Below are 23,068 nucleotides of genomic sequence, written 5' to 3'. Positions count from 1 at the left end.
TATAAGATTGCCATATTGCCTCAACAGTTCAGTAAGATGAAGCAACCCATTTCACACTGAAAACACGACCAATTTTCAACAGTTGACGGTGAAGACCCTCAGTACATGCAATCAACTCATCTTGATTCTTAGGAGACCTATGATATAGAGCAGGCATGAGCAACCTTTCCTCAGTCATGGGCCACATTACGATTTGGGTATTTTTCTGCAAGCCTACCCACCAAAATTTATATCCTACCTATCCCAAAAGTAATGTTAATATTGTACAGTATTAGCATGGACAGTGAAACAGTTTATCGTCACGTCTACACACAGCTCCATTCATGAAGTGCCTCACACGCCCTTATTATATATATTTTTATTTAACCAAACTTTTAGATAAATTATTCATGATTATTTTAGTAAAAAAGTGGTGTACAGTATCTAACTTAATTAGAACTGATTTTATAGTCCAGTATCAACATTTCTTAAATGTTTTCCATAAAAGAATTGAGTCCCCATTATTAAATCATGTCAAAATATTTTATTTAAAGATCATTTATTGGAAAAGTCAGGTAGAGAATTTATTCAGGATTATTATGGTATCAAATTCGCCTCTTAAACACAATTAGAACAGATGCTGTGTATTAATAAAACATCATACAGTATTGTACACATTTACTATAAGTAGAACAAGGTATAAATAACTTTTTTGTTGCAGGTGCACAGGGACTTTTATAACACCCTGTACATCTACAATAGCCATCACACCAACTGTGTGGTGACAAAGAGAGTAAACAGTAAGGCAACTTGACCAAGGATAACCGACAATGTTGGTAGATGCTTATTTCCAGGAGCGTCCTTTGTTTATGCTTACCCTCGGTCTCTAATCAGGAATAGTGTGTCTATGTGAGTACTAGTGAACGTTTTTGATAAATTCAACAAGCTTTACATTGAGGTTGGAGGCTTCTCAGGAAATAAATCTGACCAAGAATGATATGGTCTCATCATATCTTTTGGTAAATTCATGATTCTATTTCAGAAATATTGTCTTCATGAATGTGGGGTGTTGCTGATGTACTTGTTCTGTTGAAGAATAGCCATCTGAAAAAGAACGTCTGAATTAGAGGTTTCAACTGAACCTCAATACTGTACTGTAAATGCTCCTCCATACAGGTAGACCCATATTCACGTGAGGGTTACAATGCTCCTCCTTACAGGTAGACCCATATTCACGTGAGGGATACACTCCTGAAAAAATCTTCAAAACTGATTTTTCATAAACTGATACACAGTATATTTTTTTGTCAAACAACATTTTTTTGAGGAAAGTAAAAACTAATGTGTTTATATAGTAAATATAATCTATATATACTTTTTTAAATGTATATAAAGGTGATTTAAAACTTATGGGCTAGGCATAATTTTGTTTTTCTAAACATTTTTAATTATTTCAAAGGTCATTAATTAACAACTAATTACTCATTTTTTTTTACATTGTGGACCCAGATCCTTAATCAGCATGTAAAGTACAGAAGTACTTTTGTGTGAATTTGAATTAAAGCCACGGTATGACCCCAAGTGTCGAAACGCAAGGTATTAGGTCAGGCATATTTTTTACGTTAAATTAGATTTTTTTTTAATGAAAACTACTGTATTTTATGGCATATATGATGCACTTTTTTGTCTGAAAAATGGCAAAAAAAAATCAGCCTGTGTCCTTTATGTGACGTTGTGGTCTCACACAAGCTAATGAATCCCCCCGTTGTTGTCTCCAGTAGGCAAATTTTTAATTAATTAAAAAATATTATTGTAAGTATAAAAGGTAGATCTATAACTCCTCTGTACTATACTGATGACAATAACCTGAAACGATTAACGTCCATATGGCAGGCACCCAACTCTTCAAAGGTAGCTAAGCAGTAACCATTTCTGAACTCTTACAAGTATTATAGTACAGTAGTACACTATTACAATATATTAATGCCATACCTGCAACATTTATTTTTCAGTCTACAAATACCTGATACAAATGAAGATTTGTATGACGTAATGCATGAACACGTAGAGTGCAGCCACTATACTCAGTATACTGGCTCTTCATCCTCGTGCAGCAAACCCCTCGACCCTAGAGGGTCAATTATTGTCAAACATTTCTCTCATCATGGTCAAACCACCACCCCAAATTTCTCTCAACGGATCAACGCGATTCACATGGGTTGCCTAAAATGATGGGAACAAAACGGAAAAAATTGAGAAATCACATCCCTGTCAGCCATGGGGCGATTAAGTTTCAAATTTAAAAATTTAAGTTAATTTAAATTTTTTCCAGTTAAGTTAAGTTAGCCCGATATTTTTAACATTTAACTAATTAAGTTAAGATTTTTCCCATTAAGTTAAGTTAAATTAACCAGTCTGTGTCAAATTTTGTGAGGGGAATTTTCATGTGGATTAAATAACTTAATATCCTGTAAATGTTTTCCAGAAGAGTCCATGAATACTGTAGTTTGAATGTCTGAATAGCCAAACTGAGTCAGGCAGTCAGGTGTACAGTACAGGAAAGTCAACAGTATGGATGCTCACTGAGTGCAAGGGCTGGTGCTTTATATATTATTTGTTATTTTTTCTAAGGAGTTAACCGATAATTAATCGAAGTTAATCAATTAATTTGTCAAAATTTTGATTAAGAAAAGTTAAACTGTTATTTCAAAAGTTAACTAGTTAGCTAAGTTAGTTAATTCCCCTCAGCCTGATCCCTGTATATGGCCATGTGTTTTATATGCAGTAAAATACGGTATGTGTATACTGTATATCGTAAAGATAGTCTACAGTTTTAAGCAAATGCATATGCAGGTGATTTAAACATATAGGCATGGCAGTGATGGTAAAAACAACTTTTTTTTAACAAAAACAATTGTTTATATTTTTTTAAATGCTATTATGTTGATTTTAATAATTTTTAAGTATTTTTAGTCCTTTATATAACTTTTAACCATGCTACTAATCATAAACATTACATTCAGGATGATTTAGCAATCATTTAAACTCTTTTCCATCTCAAAAAATCACTGTGGAAAGACCAAACTTAAAAAACACAAGCTTTGATCAGTCATCCAGACTCATCCCTAAAGCTTAAAGGCAAAAACTAAGTGTAAGTTCATCTTAATACATGGAAAAATTATTCTAATACGCAAGAAAATATGGTATGTTACCTCTGTTACATCCAACTATATACAGTGCTTAGCATAAACCTGCAGTGAATAAATCAGACAGGTTACTGTTGCCTTACCAGGGTGTTTGACTTAAGTTCCTGAGAACACAATACAACTAAGTACTGTGTGTCAGAAACTGATGATAACAATGAAAAAAAAATCTGTATACTTACATGTATATAAGTGCAGCAACAGTAAGGAAAATTGCAGTCATGAAGTACATGGTACCAGGGAAACTTCTTACGGTGGCATTATACACAAGTGTATACAAAGGGTGTGACAGCAGGGGCAGGATGGATTCCCACGAGGCCAAAATAGAAAAAACCTTTCCTAACTCCCTTTGAGGAACGGACTTGCTGATAAAGGAGCGAGTGATAATTAATGGTAGTCCTCCTACACAAGCAACAACACTACCTGCAAACAAAATACTTGGTAATACCTACAGCAAAAAATTACATCTTCACTTTTTATATAATTTTCCATCTCATGCACAAAAATGGTGGCCTGAAATTTCAGCCTCAATGATAATGTCACGGGACATTAGGAAGTGTAATAACCTTAAATACACCTTATTGATGCCAGGTCCTTAACTATGGTGCAAAGGAATACCTATGTAAGATTTAAAAAAAAAAAAAAAAGGCTTACCCTGGATGGTCTTTTGGGCAAAAAATATTTTGTCTTGGAATTGAAAATTGAAGTACAGTACAGTACCTGTACAGTTAACTAATTTAGTACATCCAGAAATAACAGAAAACACCAAAAGTCCCAAAGACATTATGGTCAGTAAAAGAAAAATTTTGTTTTGACTAACAAATGTTAACCATACACTAAAACCTCAATAATTTCAGTTTCACTAATTGGAAGTACGGTATACTGTAACGTCTAATTCGTAAATTTTTTGCAAGGGTCAAATCTTTAAAAATTCTAAGTTTTCAACCAACTGTACAAATTCTCTGAAGTTTGAGTGAAACTACCCATGTAATTCAAGCAGTCGGTAGGTTGAAACAGGCAGTTTCCCTTTGTGTGGGGCTGCAGTAAGAAAATTTTTTTACTTTAATATCTAAATTAAAATCGGAAGTGAAATTTTCCGATTAAAGAAAAATGCAAACAATTTTTTTTACATTGTCTTACTTAAGTAGAGATACCATGGGTAAAGTGCAATCCCTTGTATAATGAGGCTGCAAATTTTTGAAACACAGCCCAGCAGTGCCAACAAGGAGTCTTCTACTTGTAGTCGATAGCTGAGTAATGGCAGGATGACAGTCATTGCTGAAAGATAAAAAAATAATAATAAATGATATAGTAATTTATTAAAGTTATATGCTGTCATAAAAATATTATACTGTACATACAAATACAGGCAGTCCCTGATTTACAAAGGTTCAGTTTAACACCTTCATTTGGCTAAACCAGATGATTTTATTCACCAAAGAGGGAACCCTAGCCAGGACTTACCTACAACATACTGTACACACAGTAACAGGATTTACCTACAACATACTGTACACACAGTAACAGGACTTACCTACAACATACTGTACACACAGTAACAGGACTTACCTACAACATACTGTACACACAGTAACAGGACTTACCTACAACATACTGTACACACAGTAACAGGACTTACCTACAACATACTGTACACACAGTAACAGGACTTACCTACAACATACTGTACACACAGTAACAGGACTTACCTACAACATGCTGTACACACAGTAACAGTTACCTACAACATACTGTACACACAGTAACAGACTTACCTACAACATGCTGTACACACAGTAACAGGACCTTACCTACAACATACTGTACACACAGTAACAGGACTTACCTACAACATGCTGTACACACAGTAACAGGACTTACCTACAACATGCTGTACACACAGTAACAGGACTTACCTACAACATACTGTACACACAGTAACAGGACTTACCTACAACATGCTGTACACACAGTAACAGGACTTACCTACAACATGCTGTACACACAGTAACAGGCCTTACCTACAACATACTGTACACACAGTAACAGGACTTACCTACAACATACATCACACTTACCAACAAGGCTCACAAGGGTCTCCACCAGGTTTAGATGAACATACTGGTTGTAATCCCATCCAAATTTCCACTTCACATACAGGTATGAGAAATTACTTGAACCTGAAAAAATAATATAGTTTTACAAATCAGTATTGTTTGCCCATAGAAGCAGCATTACTTACTTTAATGTAAAGATAATAAAATTGTCCCTTGCATTCTGGAAATGTGGAGCCTATAGCCCCACCTTTTGGTGTTATGTAATTGTAAAAAAAAAAAAAGTAGAAAACCTCTATCTCTTGAGTTATGCAAAGGTTACATTTGTTATCCACAACTTGAAGTTCTTTAACACAAAACCTATTTTCCCACAGACTTCCATTATAAAATTGAAGAGACATTCTTACCAACAAAGTTTTCCCCCAATAAAACACACTAAAATAACTCCCCAAGGCCTTTTAAAGTACATATTGAAAACTTAAATATTTTTGTAAATAACGTACTATACTATAGAACAAAAGTTGCAGAAAATTGGCACCAAAAGTTCATCATGTGGACCTTGTGACATGTTGATCAAAACTACATACTAACCTTGGGACAAATCCACAAACCTGTTCTTAAGTTATTTTGATGACACACACACACACACACAAAGGCAGACAACACTCTGACCCACAGTTACAGGCAGGGTAATAAAAGTTAAACTTAACAAAATTTTATCAACTTACCAAAACTAAACAACAGTAGGCACATGGCTGTCATTAATAAAAGGATTTTTGCCCGTCCTCTGTCTGGTCGTGACTTCATGACAACAGCAAATGTTTCCTTGACATTCTTGGTGTTAAAGATATCTCTGAACCTGTTCCCAGGTCTGTGAGTCAACTCACAAGTTTCTGGTTGGTATTTTGAGAAGGGACCACGCGTATCTTCAATGCGTATAATAGTATATATTATCCCAAATAAGAAAAATAAGCCACTGAATCCATAAACTCCAGCATATCCAAGACGATAAAACAGATAATCACTCAGTAAAAGTCCAATGGGAGATGCTAAGCCAAATCCTAAATCCAGGAAAGCAATACGCATAGTTCTTGCCCGAAATTTGGTTATGTCAGCCATGTATGAGTAGGCTGCCATCAAGAGGGTGATGAAGCCACCAGTTAAGGCTTGAGGAACAGCAGTGAGTAAGATATACATTGAAGGAAGTTCTATCCATAATGCATTCACCTGTAAAAAATAACACACCTTTAGTCTTGATCAATTTTATCTTAACTAAATTTTAAAGACTAGTGCAACATGACATCAAGCCAACTGCATAACAGGGAGACATTAATTACTGTACTGTACTGTATTGGAAAATGTTCCATAAAACAGAGATACTGTACACTGATAAGTAATAAGGCACAATTATAATTTACGTAAGCTTGAGTTAATGAAATTTTGACAGGTAGTAAACATCCAGATTTAACAAGGGTGTATGTGTCTAAAAATGTACACTTATAAGTGTGTTTTTATTACTTCTGCTGACAGAAACAAAAATTATAAATACATCTCCACTTTTTTTGCTGTTGATAACAATTGATTCATTCTCTTATTTTTCTCTCCATTACCCATTGAGTTATTTGCTGCTGTTTTTTACATTTTCACAATACTATAACAACCCAAAAGCACTAAATAAACCAGGCAAGTGCTGTATGTCTCGCTGTAAACAGATTTGACAAACAACTGAGTTTCCAAGACAAACCTCGATGGTCAGGTGCATTCGGCTCGGCTCAGGTCAGAATCAACATGACCTGCACCTTCTAACATTTTCTACGGCTTTTGGGGTTTTTCGGTTTCAGGAATTTAAGATAAAGGATGCTCAACCTGTACTGCTCTAGTTCATGGCTAATGCACTTTACTAGCCAGCCTTCTGCAATGACAGCAATTACCCCAAGTTTTTTTGTTGGAATGCTGGTGGAAAGACAGTGCTTAAGCTAACTAAAGATGAGTTGTAGGTGGAAATGTTGGTAACTCACTAAGTATAACATTGTAGCAAGGCAATTCCCAACTAAAGGAACTATCATAGGTATTTTCCGCCCATGTATGTCACTCCAAGAGCCCAGGAAGAGCACAAAGAACACAGCTGGGATGTTGGTCATCAGTGAAGAATACATGTTGATGATGGTGACAACTTGTTGGACTGACGCTTGCTTATCAGGGTAAGATGATAAGTTGGCACAAATCGCCGGCTCATTATGTTGTTCTCGACAAACCTGTGAAGTGAGAATTATTGTACAATATAGATACCTGTACCTGTATTAATCTAGACAGATAGATATATGTTCAATAAAACTGTAATTCAAGGTCACAGTGGTTCAGCATATACATAGACAGAACAGGTATACAATGTACAGTTGCAGACAATTTCCCTGGACACTTGGAAGCACAGTATCTGACATGTAAGTACAGTAATATCTCCGTTAGCCGGAATCCCTCAAACCTGGAACTCTCCGATAGTCAGAATTGAAATTTTCTCGGAAAATCGTTCCCAAAACTGGAATTTTCTGGAAAATTCCGGCATTGGGAATGATTTTCCGGGGGGCACATTTTCCGGAAAATTCCGAGAACATTTTCCCAATACCCGGAAAATTCCGAGGATGGGGGAGTTTTTTTCGGGTTTGAGAGATAAAAATCAAGCGCATTTTCTGGAAATTCCGAGAAAATTTTTCCGTTACCGAAAAAATTCTGGAAAATTACGGGGATGAGGGATTTTTTCTGATTTTGAGATTCGTCTCGTTCCCCGGAAATCTCTCATTCCCGGAAGTGCTCTGCACCAATTGTTTCGGCTAACGGGAATATCACTGGATTATTAAGTGATGAGGGATTGCAATGTTAACTGAAAGTATTTTCTCATAATTTTCTTTATACTGTATTAAGGATTTATTTCCCATTTTGTGGTTCCCACAGAATAAGTGATGATAAACAGCATTATTAGATGTAAACCAATCATTTATAAGACCCAAAAATAATGTAGAGGCCAGTATTGCCAAGTGTTCGGGGAATTTTGTCCGCAATTGCACATACGGTACATTGTTGGTATACAATGTACAGAAGTCCCTTGACAAACCCACAAAACTTGTGGGCTGGGACGAGGCTTCAAATTGCTTTACATGAGGTGCCATCTAGTTTTGGGTTTCTGAACTACGCAAACAATTTGTTTAAAGCGAACCTCATTTAACATGTCACAAAAGTTGATATGTTCCAGACATAGTACAAACAAATAATACATAAACATACATTAATATAATTAAGTAGAACTACACTACAAATGAGTAGTACTACTGGTTTTATGTAAGTTGAAGGATGATGGTGGTCTAGAATAAGGTGACCTGTGAGATGGCCATTGTTACATATAATAAAACTATAAAAGTTGTGGTAAAATCATTTCAATACTCTAATATGACTTAGAAATAAAGAAAAGATGATATAAAACTATAAATAAGAAAAATGACGAGCATGAGTGTGCATGTGTGGGAAGTGAGCGTATGTGTGGAGGCAGTTGACTGAAACTGCATTGCCAGTCTGTGAACCAATTTAATTTTGGGGGTATAATATTGGGGTTTTCTTGTCATTGGGAACTGAACCCTATAGTTTCCCAGTTCTATTACTTGCTATCCAAAAATTTGATATATGAATGGTTTTCATGGAACCTAACTCATTTAGATAATGAGAGACAAAAAGGTTTTATCATCCAGTGGTGGTCAAATGTTCTAGAGTTCATAAAGTCCCCTGGTGATTGTCTTTTCCGAGTCCCTTTAGAAAACATCATTATGTCCGCCATACTCTTTGCTTCATGACTTCTTCACTATGTGTGCAGTAACTTAGACTTGCATGAAATCATCATGGACTCCTAATGATGCATTCTTCACGATCCTTAAACTTGTCGGAGGAAAACATCACAACAGAAATAATAACAACTGGAGTTACAAGCAGAAAATGATGGAGTGTATGTCAATGTTACATAAGTATGACTTCCCTACAGTAAACTACAAACCCAAAAATAGGTATTTTGTAAACCCCCAGTTCTGTCCAGTATATTTTTACATACCTTAAAAAGCAATAAATTGGTGCCGAGGGAAGACTGAACCATCAAGCCCAAAACATTAAAGAAGAGTATGGGCTCTACGGTGATCCCCTGTAGACCTTGAGCCACTCTTCTGCAACATTCAGTTTTCTTATTGTCTTCTTCTCCAATAGTTTGGCCATCAAAATGGGCAGAATTTGTTATGTCTATGGAGTCTAAACACTCACAGTTGTGTTCACTGCCCACACCATCACACAGGAGTGGTGCATCACCTCTGTCATCCATCATGCTTGATAGTCACATGGATGGATACAATTGATTCCACAAATTCTTTTGAGATTTTAAGGCTTAATTTTGTAAAGGTCAGTAAATACCTAATGATTCATATTATTAGAATTATTGCAAATTTATGAAATGTACATCTAATGTGGTCTTGTTAAAAGTATCTTGAGGAGAATACTTTAATGACTAGGTTAGGTTAGGTTAACCTTTGATTATAAAGTTTTATGAAGTATGGTACAACTTCATATTGTTTTAAGATGTATGGTACAACTTCATACTGTTTTACAATGTATGGTACAACTTCATACTGTTTTAAGATGTATGGTACAACTTCATACTGTTTTAAGATGTATGGTACAACTTCATATTGTTTTAAGATGTATGGTACAACTTCATACTGTTTTAAGATGTATGGTACAACTTCATATTGTTTTAAGATGTATGGTACAACTTCATACTGTTTTACAATGTATGGTACAACTTCATACTGTTTTAAGATGTATGGTACAACTTCATACTGTTTTAAGATGTATGGTACAACTTCATATTGTTTTAAGATGTATGGTACAACTTCATACTGTTTTAAGATGTATGGTACAACTTCATACTGTTTTAAGATGTATGGTACAACTTCATACTGTTTTAAGATGTATGGTACAACTTCATACTGTTTTAAGATGTATGGTACAACTTCATACTGTTTTAAGATGTATGGTACAACTTCATACTGTTTTAAGATGTATGTACAACTTCATACTGTTTTAACCTTGTCTGAAGATATGTTTTTGTGGTCATAATGTAGTAGAACAAGAATGAGCCAAGAGACATTATAAGCTTCCATACTGCAAATTCCCATACAGAGCACAAGACAGTACTGTATCTCACAACATGAATATGGTAATTGAAGACAACCTTGCTATGCTAATGAATAGAGCATAGATGTTTACGGTAGGCACTTGAAAGCAGACAAATAAGCAAGACAAACAGCCAAATTAGGCAAAAGTATGCAATATATACAGTAAAATTGAAAAAGGCATTAATTATTTTACTTCAAAAAGTAACTGAAGAAATTTGATGTAGTACAGTATACAGCTCCTCCCCGACTTACGACCTACTCGACTTACGACCACCCGGACATACGACCGCCTCAGTCGTACCAAAATTTTGTCAATTTACGTATTTTCGAGTCCCAACGTCAGTGGCTGTGCTGTGTACTGACAAAATTTTCGTTTGTAATTCCCTTTAAAATGGCTGGCAAGCGTAAAAGTGAGAGTTTTGTGGTGCTGAGAAGAAAAAGAGACACACCCCTTTTAGATTTTCTATGTACGTACTGTATTATTTAAGCATTTCGACCTACAACCATTTTGACTTACGACCTGGATTTGGGTCCCTAACCCCGTCATAAGTTGGGGAGGAGCTGCACTATTACAATACTGTATTGTTAATAAAATAAATAACAGTTAACCAATAATATGTTGGAAAAATAATTTATTTCTAATAAATTTCTCAACTGGAACTTTGCTGCTTCTCAGAGATAAAATGTAAGCATCTACAGGTGTGTACATAACTGTAGCCTCACTTGGTACTGTACAGTAGCTAAAACAACTATCTGTGCATTCTTTGTGGGATACAATATGAGACCATGGACGATAAATTTTCATCACTAGTCACACATATAATTTTGGAGCATAACGACCCCCACCTGCACAGATAGTTGTTTGAGCTACTGTATATTCTCCTTGGTCTATGTCCTAAACAATACTTCAGAGTGACATAAAAAGTGGTGCAGTATCAAAGTCTGTGGCATTTTGTGATTGAGGTAGCACTAGTCAATGGATATATTTATCATACAGTATACAGTCAGTTCTGCTATAACGCGATAGTTGTGTTCTTGTAAAACATCGTGTTATAGAAATTCGCGTAATAGAAATAACAGGGCTTATGGAGAAAATAGGGTTAGGTGCAGATTACTACTCGAAATCGAAAAAAATTTAGTAGTTAGCCTAACACAAAGGTTAACAGTCTAAATAAATGTTACATTCATATCTAATAATGAAATCATACAGTAAATGTAACACTTTACCTTGAAAAAATATGAATATAACTTGATGGGGGAGAAGGGTGATTTTGAGGTTGATAACATCGAGCTTCTCTTCAAGGGTTATAGCCTTTCTTTTACGATCATCACCGGGAATGCGATCACCAGAACGCTTCTTGGAGATATTCTTCTTTACCATATTCACAGTTAATACCACAAAATTGGAGAAATAGTAAGCAAAAATCGCGTTACAGCAAACAAGCGTTCGCGTTATACAAATATCGTTCCTGTATTCATAAATCGCGTTAGAGCCAATTCGCGTTGTCAAAAACACGTGTTATAGCAGAACTCACTGTAATACACAAAACCCATTGAAGAAATTTACAAAAAAATTAAGGAATTTGTAATAGATGGGCTGCTAAAAGGATATGCCTAAAGAGGTCAAAAGAAAAGGGGCCACAGGAGTTGTGACCCAACAGAAGTTAGGTCAGTAGAGTGCCACTTCTCTAGGAATAACAAACTAAAATAAAAATCTCCACCAAATATATTGTTTGCAGCCTTCTAAGTGTTCTAAAAGCTTGGTGCAAGTGCAAGCAAACATTATGTGAACTGTGTACAAGTACTGTACTGTACTGGTAAGCCACCATTATGCATTGAGCCAAATTTTGAAGAGTATCACACAAAGGTAAAATAAGAAGAAAGAAAATCTTATCAGTGCATTGAAAGTAATACTACAGCACTACATAGGAAACTTTTGAAATGCATGTACTGTAGCTATGTGCTTTTAGATTTAGGGTTTCTGTTGTATTGTTCATTATAGCAACTGTAAGAGTTTCTTAGAAACACTGCACAGTATATCCAAAGTTCATGATGCAAAAGCAATAGAAAATATAATAATATAAATTCCACGTTTGGCTGGATAACTGACACATTTTGGGAACCAGAGCGAAATCTAATTTCGCGGCCAAAGGGTTACTGGGCCGAGACTTTCATCCCAATGAAGAAAACAGAACATGAACCACGACTCTGACATGAGGTTCTTTGGTTTTGTAGGTAGTAGGCAGCTACCAAACAGGGAGGTACTACTGCCTGGGAAGATATTGGAAGCATAACGTGTTGCCTAATGGTAGACCCTGCTGCTGTATGACATCACGAAAATTGTGACCAAGTCCCAGGTTGCTCATTTGACTTTCTGCTTCATTTACACGCAATTGCAGGGTCTCAATTGTTTCTCTTACCATTGACAACACAACATACATATATCATTTCTCACTTTTGATCTTTATTTTTCATTTTTGTATTTATAGTTCTTTATTATTATTATTATTATTACAGTTACTGTATTATTATCATCATTATTTTATTATTTTATTTTTGTTTGTTTATCATAAATTTTATTTATTATGAATTATTATGACTATTATTATTATTATTATTATTATTATTACATTTTTGCCCCCCAGGCCCCGATGTGGGTCAGTGACCTGTGTCCAGGTGGGCCAATCCCCATAAAAAAAAAAAAAAAAAACTGAAATTCACCACAATCCTTTCTCAGTTTCAGTTGAATTAAGAACATCTTTAGGGAAGCAAGTGGGGTAAGTATCTTAATTCACTTTCTACCATCACAAAAGCTATTTACATTACCAAGTCAACCCTTTGTGGCCTGGAGAGACTCTTGAATAATGGGGTTTCCTGTACCGTACTTGGTCAGTTTATAAAAACAATTAAGCTACAGTAAAAGCAATGTACAATACTGAACTTTATTACTTTTTTACTTTTATCCTCTTCACCACTGATCGGCATGTTAGCCGCTTGGGCGATCGGTCACGTCTCTGTTACGCACTGTTGGAAAGTACTGGGCATGCATCGGCTTCTGAATGTACCTGAACCTGCTCCATTGTTGGTCAAGTCTGGTCTTGAAAGAGCTCACACTCGGTGCCATCACAACACTCTCTGGTAGATTGTTCCAAGAGTTCAAAACTCTCACTCCAACAAAGTTACCCCTCACAGTTTTCTGGGTTTGTGGCTTCTTCAACCTTGAGCTCCGACCCCTTGTGAAGCGAGCGTCCGTCAGCTCCGAGTAAGGACACTCGACTGAATAGTGCCCTTTGAGATGTTTATATACCTCAATTAGGTCGTCCCTTGCCCGTCTGTAGTATAAGCTAGGCAGGTTCAGGCGCTCCAATCTCTCAGGGTAGCTAAGGTTTCGAAGTGCAGGCACCAGTCTGGTGGCCCTCCTTTGGACATTTTCAATTAACTGACAGTCCCGAGCATATCTCGGGGGCCAGACGGGATGACAATACTCCAGACGGGGAAGCACCTCACTTTTGAAGATCGTTACGAGGGACGGACCGTCTAGATATCTGAACAACTTTCTCATTAGACCTAATAATTTAGTTGCCTGATTCACCTTCTTCTCGCAATGGCCCGAGAACTTCAGCTCATTGTCCACATACACACCTAGGTCCTTCTCACATTCAGTCTCTACTAGTGCAGTGTCTTCATCCCGTTGGGACATATAATACGCCTCCTTACCGTTGGTATGCCCCAGGTGCATTCTCTTACACTTCGTGACATTGAATCTCAGCAGACATTTATTCGACCATTCTTGAAGCTCACAGCGATCCTTCTGCAGCTCTTCACAGTCTCCTTGGTTCTTAATTTCCTGAAATAACTTGCCGTCATCGGCAAACATTTGTATGGTAGAATGTAGAGTCAGGCATGTCATTTATCAAGCAAGCAAACAAATAACAGCGGGCCCAATGCACTGCCCTGTGGTACCCCGCTTGTGACAAGTATACATGATGATTTTGAGCCATTAATCAACACACACACACACACACTGCTTGTGGTCATGGAGAAAGTCTCCGATCCACACTAGGACATTTCCCCAATCCCATAACCTCCCGGTGTAATTTTCAGCCTTTCACGGGGTATGCTGTCGAAAGCCTTGACAAAATCTAGGTATAAATTGTCGATATTACCACCCTGTTTCAGAATTTGGGTCCAAACATCCAGTACCTCGAGTAATTGTGTTAAACTGGAGCGCCCCAACATTAAACAGTGTTGGCAATCCTTTACAAGGTTGTTTCATAGTAGATGTTCCATCATGGCATCTCTTATAATACTGTACTCTCAAATACTTCACATACTATGCTGGTCAGGCTCACTGGTCTATAGTTATTCGTGGAGTGACGATCGCCCTTCTTGAAGATGGGACTCACTAAACCATTTTCCAATCACTGGGGACCTTTTGCTCATCCAAGCATTAACAGAACAGGATCTTCAGGGGCTCGGCAAACTCGTTGCACAACTCTCTTAGCACTCTGGGATGCACCATGTCAGGGTTGGGACTCTTATAAACCTTGAGCTTTGACAGTTTATTTCTTATAACCTCTTCTGTGAACACAATGTGGGTCAGTGATGTGTCGAACCATTTGTCCTCAAACACAGGAAGAGTGATCGCATACTCTCTCTTGTGAACACTGAGGAAAAGAAACTGTTCAATGCCTCAGCTTTATCCTGGTCAGAATCTGCGTAACTACCATCTTCAAGCCTCAGGTCCGATACTCCTACTAGCATTTTTAATTTTGATTTTGCATAGCAGTAAAATGCCTTTGGGTTTGACTTGACCTCACTTGCAACCAGCTTCTGGAACTCCTTTTCAGCCCTTCTACACTCTGACTTTGCTTGGTTCCTGGCTCTTGCACATATCCTCCTGTCCTGCTCATCATTTGACCTAACCCAAGCCTTGAATTTCTGGGTTTTCTTCTTAACTTTGTCCACCGCCACATAGTTCATGTGTGGGGGTCTCCTCGTACTCCTGGAGGCACTGGGTTTGGTTTTGGGTATCCTGTATATTTCTCGATCAAATAGGTCACTTTACTAATTATGATATTCAGCTTAGTGTCTGCGTTCTCATGCCTTTGTGAGTTAGGCCAGTGGATACCCCTCATCTCCTCCCTCATCCTGCAGTAATTTCCCTTGCAATATTTGCACCTTGGCCTGGTTTTGTAGTGAACGAAGTAACAGTTAAATCTGAATGACAACATTACATGGTGACTGGTGCCAACTGGGGCAAGGTGTTCCAGTTTGGCCACCATACCCTCCTCGTTTGTTATGATGAGGTCTAGTGGCTTGGGTGTTTGCTCCCCTCTGTAATTTGTCGGGTCTCTAACATGTTGGAACAGAAAATTATCTCTCATAGTTTCCACAAAAAGAGTAGCAGGGTTATTTAAGTCATTTGGCGTGAACTCATTTCTCCAGTCGATGTCGCCATACTTACAGTCCCCCATGATGAGGTGGCTAGGGTTGAGCATCGCTGTATTGTCTATTAAGGCTCTTAGGTTCCTTTGGTCTGATAAGCTACAGTTTGGGGAGCTGTAGATACACCCGACAATAAGTAAGTCTCCTCCCTTTAATTTAAACCACTTGGATTCTTCAAAAACATACTCTCCTTGTACTCTCGGCTGGCTGGCTCTAATGTCTTCTCTAGCATAGATAACCACACCCCTCTTGCAAGTTTCTTGAGAAAGGTTCATAAATAAGTCATATCCATCAATACTGAACTCACATTCCTCTGGGTCAAGTCTCCTGTTCTTGTACAACAGTTCTACAACAACCACTATATCGGGTTGGTGTACCTTCAGTAGTGTTTCAAACTCCTCTCTCTTATCAAGGAATGTGTCAGTATTAGTGTACATGACATTCAAACCAGAATTTGTTTTCGGTAACATCTCTGCTCTCGGTAGTAACTCCGCCCCCTCCCCCCCTCCATTCTCAGCAGCTGCAGCATTTACTAAATACCATGTACACTGTATTTTGCAGGGTGTGGCTAGAAATGTCATTGTTTACATGGCGCTCGCCTTCTCCTGGGTGAGAGGAAGAGTTGGTGCCTCCTCCCGGGTGGGGGTGGAGGGTGTACCGCTGCCCTCTGGCTCTGTTTAATTAAACTAAAAAAATTACATGTTGTGATTTAGTAATCATGGCTCGCAGAATCACTATGTGAAGCAATGGCAGGATGCTGACTCAGGATATTTCAACTTAATTGATGTCAGTGGGAAGTATACCGGTGTTCCTTGTTTAACGATGGGGTTAGGTTATTTTAAGAAAGCACTAATTTAATCAGCACTAAAAGGTGTCATTATACTGGTCTGTATGGAGATATGTTCCTACACACATTACACTTATGGTACCTAAAAGCAGCATATTTGGGTATAAGTAAACACATTATTACACTGGTGTATTTATTCAACCAACTGAATAAAACTTTTATCATTGTCCCATCCATCAAGCCATCAGCTAGTGGCTCCAATCACAATCAAACAAAAATATACAGTACTTTGTAAGCCAATGCAGTTTCATACCATGAGAAAAATTTAACAAAAGCTCAAAATAGTATTTCACGATTACTACAAAGCCTTAAGGGAGTGGTGCTACTGTTGTGGACCCCATACGCTACACTACCTCTTCTATGGTATACCTTTTGGGATAGACCAACCAGTTGAAATAATGTACTTTGATGTGTTTCAAACAATTTTGACCATGATTTGTATCAGAAATGAGCCATTTTGAGTTATCACCCCTAAACTAAACTAAACTAAGCTAAACTAAACCAAACCTAACCTAACCAAACACCTGTGGTGGGCCCCCAGTTTTCTTAACTTATTTGGAATGAGAAGAATGCTGTGGCTTGCAGTGCAGTACTGATCACAGTAAGAAATAAGTTTGTCCTCACAGAAGAGACGGTGTTTTTCACAAACCCAACCTATGGGTATGTTAGTTCAGGTTATATATATATATATATATATATATATATATATATATATATATATATATATATATATATATATATATATATATATATATATATATACACATACTATGTGTGTGTGTGCATATATATATATATATGTATATACACTGTTAATGAATATGTATTTCTTTGTGTGTGAACCTCTGTCCTGCGTGGCAGTGAGAAGTGATACCACCCTCAGTGTCAAGACCTGACTGAATTACTCAGAATAGGCAAACTGTACTCCAAGCTTTGTCAATAAATTTGTTAAACTAAATGCTTTTTCGTTTCCACTTTTGTGTTTAATATCATATTAGTGTAGAAAAAATTCAATCAATTCGGACAATTCCTTCTGGTGGTTACCCTCTTCTACACCTTTACCAGGAAAAGTGATAGAGATGGGGGAGATCTACCTATAGCTACTATTCATTTGCAATTATCTTTGTAGTCCACTTGTAATCTAATAAAGTACCGACCAACCTCCCTACTCCAGTAAACTAAGTGGTGAAAATTATATGTAAAATAGTAAGACCTACTATTATAGGTTAGTTGCTTCATTCGCCTTCTCACAATGGCAAGAGGACTTCAGCTCGTTTTCATCGTACTCATCCACGTTATGTTCACACTCCTCTGATAATGGTGTTTCTTCTTCCCGTTGGGTAACGTGACACGCCTTCCTCACATTGTTATATAACAGAACATAAACAGTGTACATAACTCCCAGTCATCAGAGTCACATTTCTACATATTGAAACATATTTCTCTCGTACTTTAAGAAAATCATTTTCATTCAAACTAGCCTCATACACATGTAAATATGTTTACAGATAACTTCATTTAGATGATTTAATTCTTGCCTTCAGCAACAGTGAATCATTGTTGCCACATTATAATACTTGTACATAAATATCTTAAAATAAGTCATATCGATAAAATTAATATCATTCAAAATCTCATAATTCAACCCATTAATAAAGTTGTAATTTAATAGAAAATAATATTATAATTTTTGTATGTAAGAGCAAAACGCTTTTAGTAATTTCTACAAAGATTATCCGACAACCTCGTGACTAATGACCTCATCCATTTGTTTGTTGACATGTCACTTGAGTTAAAAATATCTAGTGGTTCATGTAGCTCCATTTATGGTCTAAACACTATTTAATGGTTCATACAGCCCTTATGGATCTTCACACACACATATGGTGGCTTTGCTACAGTTTTTCGTCGTTTTCGTTCAAGTGTTGTGTGAGGATAAGGTCAGCGCAGACAAGGGACGATGGTGACCCAGACAACACGGCTGCATCCCAAGGCGTCTCTTGGTACCTGTGTGGACGTAGGCGACATGTTACCTGGGGGGTTGTAAATTATAATCTATGGTTGTGCATTGTTACCTGGAGTCATACCTTGTTACCTGGAGTCATATCTTATTACCTGGAGTTGTACCTTGTTACCTGAAGCCATACCTTGTTATTTGGAGTCATATCTTGTTACCTCAGGTCACTTACCTGGAGTCATATCTTATTACCTGGAGTCGTACCTTGCTACCTGGAGTCATACCTCGTTACCTGGAGTCATATTAGCTGAGATAGTGTATTGTTAGCGGAGGTCCCGTGATGTGAAAAATCTGAGATTGCTAAAAACAGCCCGAAATCGTTGCAAGAGAACTGCGTTCGCCAATCCTCAGATATGAGGACGACACTTGATTTATTTATACATTGTTACCTGAAGTACAGTAGTACATTATAACTTGGGTTCGTACATTGTTACCTGAAGTACAGTAGTACATTATAACTTGGGTTCGTACATTGTTACCTGGAATCCTTCAATGATACCCTCCGTGCTATGATTTCTTTTTGCCTATTGAGAGAGCTACTTCTATTTCCATCCCCACTTCCTTTCTCAGATTCAGAGAAAAAAAGTGCTCTGATCTCTTAATTTTTTAAAAAGATAGAGAAGCTACGGATATGATAATTAATTTTTTTCACAAAATAATTGATGACCTGTTCCTGGTGTCGTGATGGGCGCCGGCGTCCAACAAGCTCCTGACTACGTGAACGAGGCCCTTCTCTGCCGCCAGGTGGAGCGGGGTGTCTAGGGAGGCGTTGACGGAAGTGGGGGAGGCACCGTAGTCTAATAACATCATCACCAGGTGGTAGTTGCCGACCCTCACCGCACAGTGTAGTGCCCGGTCACCTAGTTGACTCTCCTGGGCTGCCAACACATAGTGTGTATTTTGATAATAATGACATAACAGTAATAGTGATGATAATGATAATAGCAGTTGTTAAATACAGAAATGATATTAATGAAAACATAACTGATGATAAAAACAATAAAAAGATTAAGATTGTGAAAAATATGCACAAGAAAAAAAGGAACTATTGACATATTTGAAAAGTGGAAGACAAATCTATAGTAAATGTAGGTAGAGGAAGTGACTCACCCTCAGTGGAGGCGCCCAGGTGGAGGAGGAGCTTGGCACAGTGGAAGGCGGTGTGGTAGAGGGCGAGGTGGAGTAAGGTGGCGCTCACCCTGCGAGGTCGGCCTTCAGATGAGGCCCCCAACACTAGCTGGTATACTGCCCCCACTTCTATGTTGCCGGGGATACATGATACCACCTGTGGGGTGAATCAGTGACTCAATTACTAACGGCGACTTACGATGAATCATGGGACTTACAGTTAGTAATGATGACTCACAGTGATTCATGGGCTTCAGTAACTAATGATGATTTATGGAGACTCAAAGTTCTTACACCGAGTCAAAAGATAACTCATTGTAAATGAAGGTGACTCAGAAGAGTTTAGAAGGACTGGCGATGTCACGTGACTCACTCATTGGTATAAGCTGGAAAGCCTCTTCTATCTAACCGGGCGAAAATCACATCTTTTACTTTTATCCTCTTCACCACTGATCGGCTCGTTAGCCACTTGGGCGATCGGTCACGTCTCTGTTTCTTTACCTTTTCTTTTATCCTCTTCACCAAATGATCGACTCGTTAGCCGCTTGGGCGATCGGTCACGTCTCTGTTACGCACTGTTGGCAAGTACTGGTCATGCACCGGCTCCTGAATGTACCTGAACCTGTTCCATTGTTGGTCAAATTTGGTCTTGAAAGAGCTCACACTCGGTGCCGTCACAACACTCTCTGGTAGATTGTTCCACGAGTTTACAACTCCCACTCCGAAAAAGTTTGCCCTCACAGTTTTCTGGACCTGCGGCCTCTTCAATCTTGAGCTGTGACCTCTTGTGGGGCGAGCGTCCGTCAGCTCCAAGTAAGGACACTCGATTGAATAGTGTCCTTTGAGATGTTTATATACCTCAATTAGGTCGTCCCTTGCCCGCCTGTAGTATAAGCTAGGCAAGTTCAGGCGCTCCAATCTCTCAGGGTAGCTGAGGTGCCGAAGTGCAGGCACCAGTCTGGTGGCCCTCCTTTGAACATTTACAACCAACTGACAGTCCTTAGCATATCTCGGGGACCAGACGGGGTGACAGTACTCCAGATGGGGATGCACTTCACTTTTGAAGATCGTTACGAGGGACGGACCGTCTAGATATCTGAACGACCTTCTTTTAGACCCAATAATTCATTTGTCCGATTTACCTTCTCGCAATGGCCCGAGAACTTCAGCTCATTGTCAACATACACACCCAGGTCCTTCTCACATTCAGTCTCAAATAGTGCAGTTTCTTCATCCCGTTGGGACATATAATACGCCTCCTTACCGTTGGTATGCCCCATGTGCATTCTCTTACATTGGGGTACTCAGTGATCCAGAGAGACTCAAAGTGGCTGAGGCACTCATAGTGACTCAAAGGGACTCATAGTAATTCGAGGGCTCATAATGTTGGTGACAGCGGATACACGCATACCTTTCACCACTATGCCCGAGATACAGGTGAGAAAACTCGGGTGTCATCCAGTATGACACCATCAATCACGGCAGGTTTTCTCTGGGTACTCCGATTTCGTCTTGTACTGTACTAACACTGAAATATAAAGTTCATAGTAAAGTAACAAGGAACAGACCAACCGCCCGAACAGTTAGTAAGCTGATGTATTTTATTTTATAAATATTTTATTTTAAGGGGAATAGCCCACTCGGGCACAGGTCATCGACCCACAACGGGGCCTAGGGGGCGAAAAAATAAGATTAAAAAGAAATTAAAAATAGAAAAGAAAAAGATTATATTAATCTACACCACGGAGATGCCACAAAACCAGCTTTTTAAAGTGAGACAGGTTGTAAGAGTATGGAAACACAGAAGGCAGAGCATTCCACAGTTTGGCTGTGGGGAAAGAAGGGTATACTATAACAGAAGACTCCCAGGACATAAGGGTGACTTGGTGGCTCAGAATGAAACTTACGGTGCGAACATCGTCAGTGGTAATGGCGCTGATGGCTTCGTTGAGTTTTTGCAGACGTTCTTCTGGCGTTGGTCCTGTTGCAGCATTGCCCAGATGACACCTGTTGACGCGGCCTACCTGTACGTGGTGGTGCTGGCTTTGTGAATATACGGTATGTTATGTTGGTCTTGTGGGTGTACGTGGTGATGACATTATACAGGTATAATGTCTGTGTTGTAAACTTCGTAAATAATGAAGTTACAGTATATACCGAGTATAGTTTTGTTGCAAATTATTATCAATATCAACAGTTAATATGATTATCACAATAGTTTTAATTATTTTGTATCCTTGTCATAAATTACAATTATTATATTTTATCATTAACAGTTACTATGAATTATTGCGTATTCTGAGTTAAGACTTACCTTAGACGCCATGATATGGTCGCGGACCTTCAGGTAATTCTTTGTTCAATATTTTTAACACAACAAAAACTAAAGATCTTTTAGTCCCGAGTAGCTCCTGTACGCCACATCTCTATACAATGCTGTAGATCGCCAATGTAACAGCCCTTAAAATAACTATGGCTGCTGTTAAGAGTTGTAAAATAACTATGACTGCTGTTAACAGTTGTAAAATAACTATGGATGCTGTTAATATGGCAAAACACCGATGGATGCTGTTAACAAATGGTAAAACACCGTTGAATGCTGTTAACAGGCGGTAAAACAGCGATGGATGCTATTAACAGTCGGTAAAACACCAATGGATGGAGTCACAGTTATCACATTACCGAGACAAAACCTTTACTATCTGGGTCGCGGCGACTCACTTCCGTTCTCCTCCCATGTCGACATAAAGCTCTCTATTGGGACGTTACTTTTTTGTTTAAGTGTAAGTGAAGCCGTTTGACTTTTTCTTATTCTTGCTAAAACCAGACGATTTCATTCAACTAAGAGAAACCCCTACTACTCAAAAGGTTAAAACCTATCTCGTTTAGTGTGGTAGTGTGTTGTAGTAAGTGGGGTAGTGAGTGTGGTAGTGTGTTATAGTAAGTGTGGAAGTGTGTTGTGGTAAATGTGGTAGTGTGTTGTAGTAGGTGTGGTAGTGCGTGTGATAGTGTATTGTAGTATGTGGTAGTGTGTTGTAGTAAGTGTGGTAGTGTGTTGTAGTAGGTGTGGTAGTGCGTGTGATAGTGTATTGTAATATGTGGTAGTGTGTTGTAGTAAATGTGGTAGTGTGTTGTGGTAAATGTGGTAGTGTGTTGTAGTAACTGTGATAGCGTGGGGGGGGGGGATT

General features: G+C 38.1%; 1 protein-coding gene across 4 annotated transcripts; it reads right to left on the bottom strand.

Moving 5' to 3' along the window:
- Positions 1-642: 642 nt before the first annotated feature.
- Positions 643-22,573, bottom strand: LOC121857120 (solute carrier family 46 member 3-like). Of its 4 annotated transcripts, XM_042353008.1 has the most exons (12): positions 22,195-22,573; positions 21,788-21,904; positions 19,863-20,037; positions 19,420-19,630; positions 17,953-18,742; positions 9,327-9,435; positions 7,255-7,491; positions 5,965-6,463; positions 5,261-5,362; positions 4,323-4,460; positions 3,365-3,605; positions 643-1,083 (listed from the first exon to the last, which is right to left on the bottom strand). In XM_042353008.1, the coding sequence occupies exons 6-12, from the start codon at positions 9,366-9,368 to the stop codon at positions 1,005-1,007; spliced, it is 1,338 nt and encodes a 445-aa protein (XP_042208942.1). In that variant the 5' UTR covers positions 9,369-9,435; positions 17,953-18,742; positions 19,420-19,630; positions 19,863-20,037; positions 21,788-21,904; positions 22,195-22,573; the 3' UTR covers positions 643-1,004. The 4 variants fall into 4 exon arrangements, 3 of the variants coding, with proteins under 3 accessions (XP_042208942.1, XP_042208943.1, XP_042208941.1); XM_042353009.1 differs by lacking the exon at positions 22,195-22,573 and having other exon boundaries at positions 21,788-21,923; XR_006087106.1 differs by lacking the exons at positions 17,953-18,742; positions 19,420-19,630; positions 19,863-20,037; positions 21,788-21,904; positions 22,195-22,573 and adding an exon at positions 2,003-2,202 and having other exon boundaries at positions 9,327-10,334.
- Between the last annotated feature and the right edge of the window lie 495 nt (positions 22,574-23,068).

The sequence above is a fragment of the Homarus americanus genome, unplaced genomic scaffold (assembly GCF_018991925.1).
Source record: "Homarus americanus isolate GMGI-L3 unplaced genomic scaffold, GMGI_Hamer_2.0 scaffold20465, whole genome shotgun sequence".
Lineage (NCBI taxonomy): Eukaryota > Metazoa > Arthropoda > Malacostraca > Decapoda > Nephropidae > Homarus > Homarus americanus.
This window is presented reverse-complemented; position numbering and strand designations above follow the sequence as displayed.

Coding starts and splice junctions, on each gene's coding strand:
- LOC121857120 (XM_042353007.1), bottom strand. CDS start 9,590: ATGATGGATGACAGAGGTGATGCACCACTCCTGTGTGATGGTGTGGGC. Junction 3,606..4,322: donor CCCATGGTATCTCTACTTAA/GTAAGACAATGT, acceptor TTTTGTTTGCAG/GTAGTGTTGTTGCTTGTGTA. Junction 1,084..3,364: donor GTTGCTGCACTTATATACAT/GTAAGTATACAG, acceptor GTTCTTTTTCAG/ATGGCTATTCTTCAACAGAA.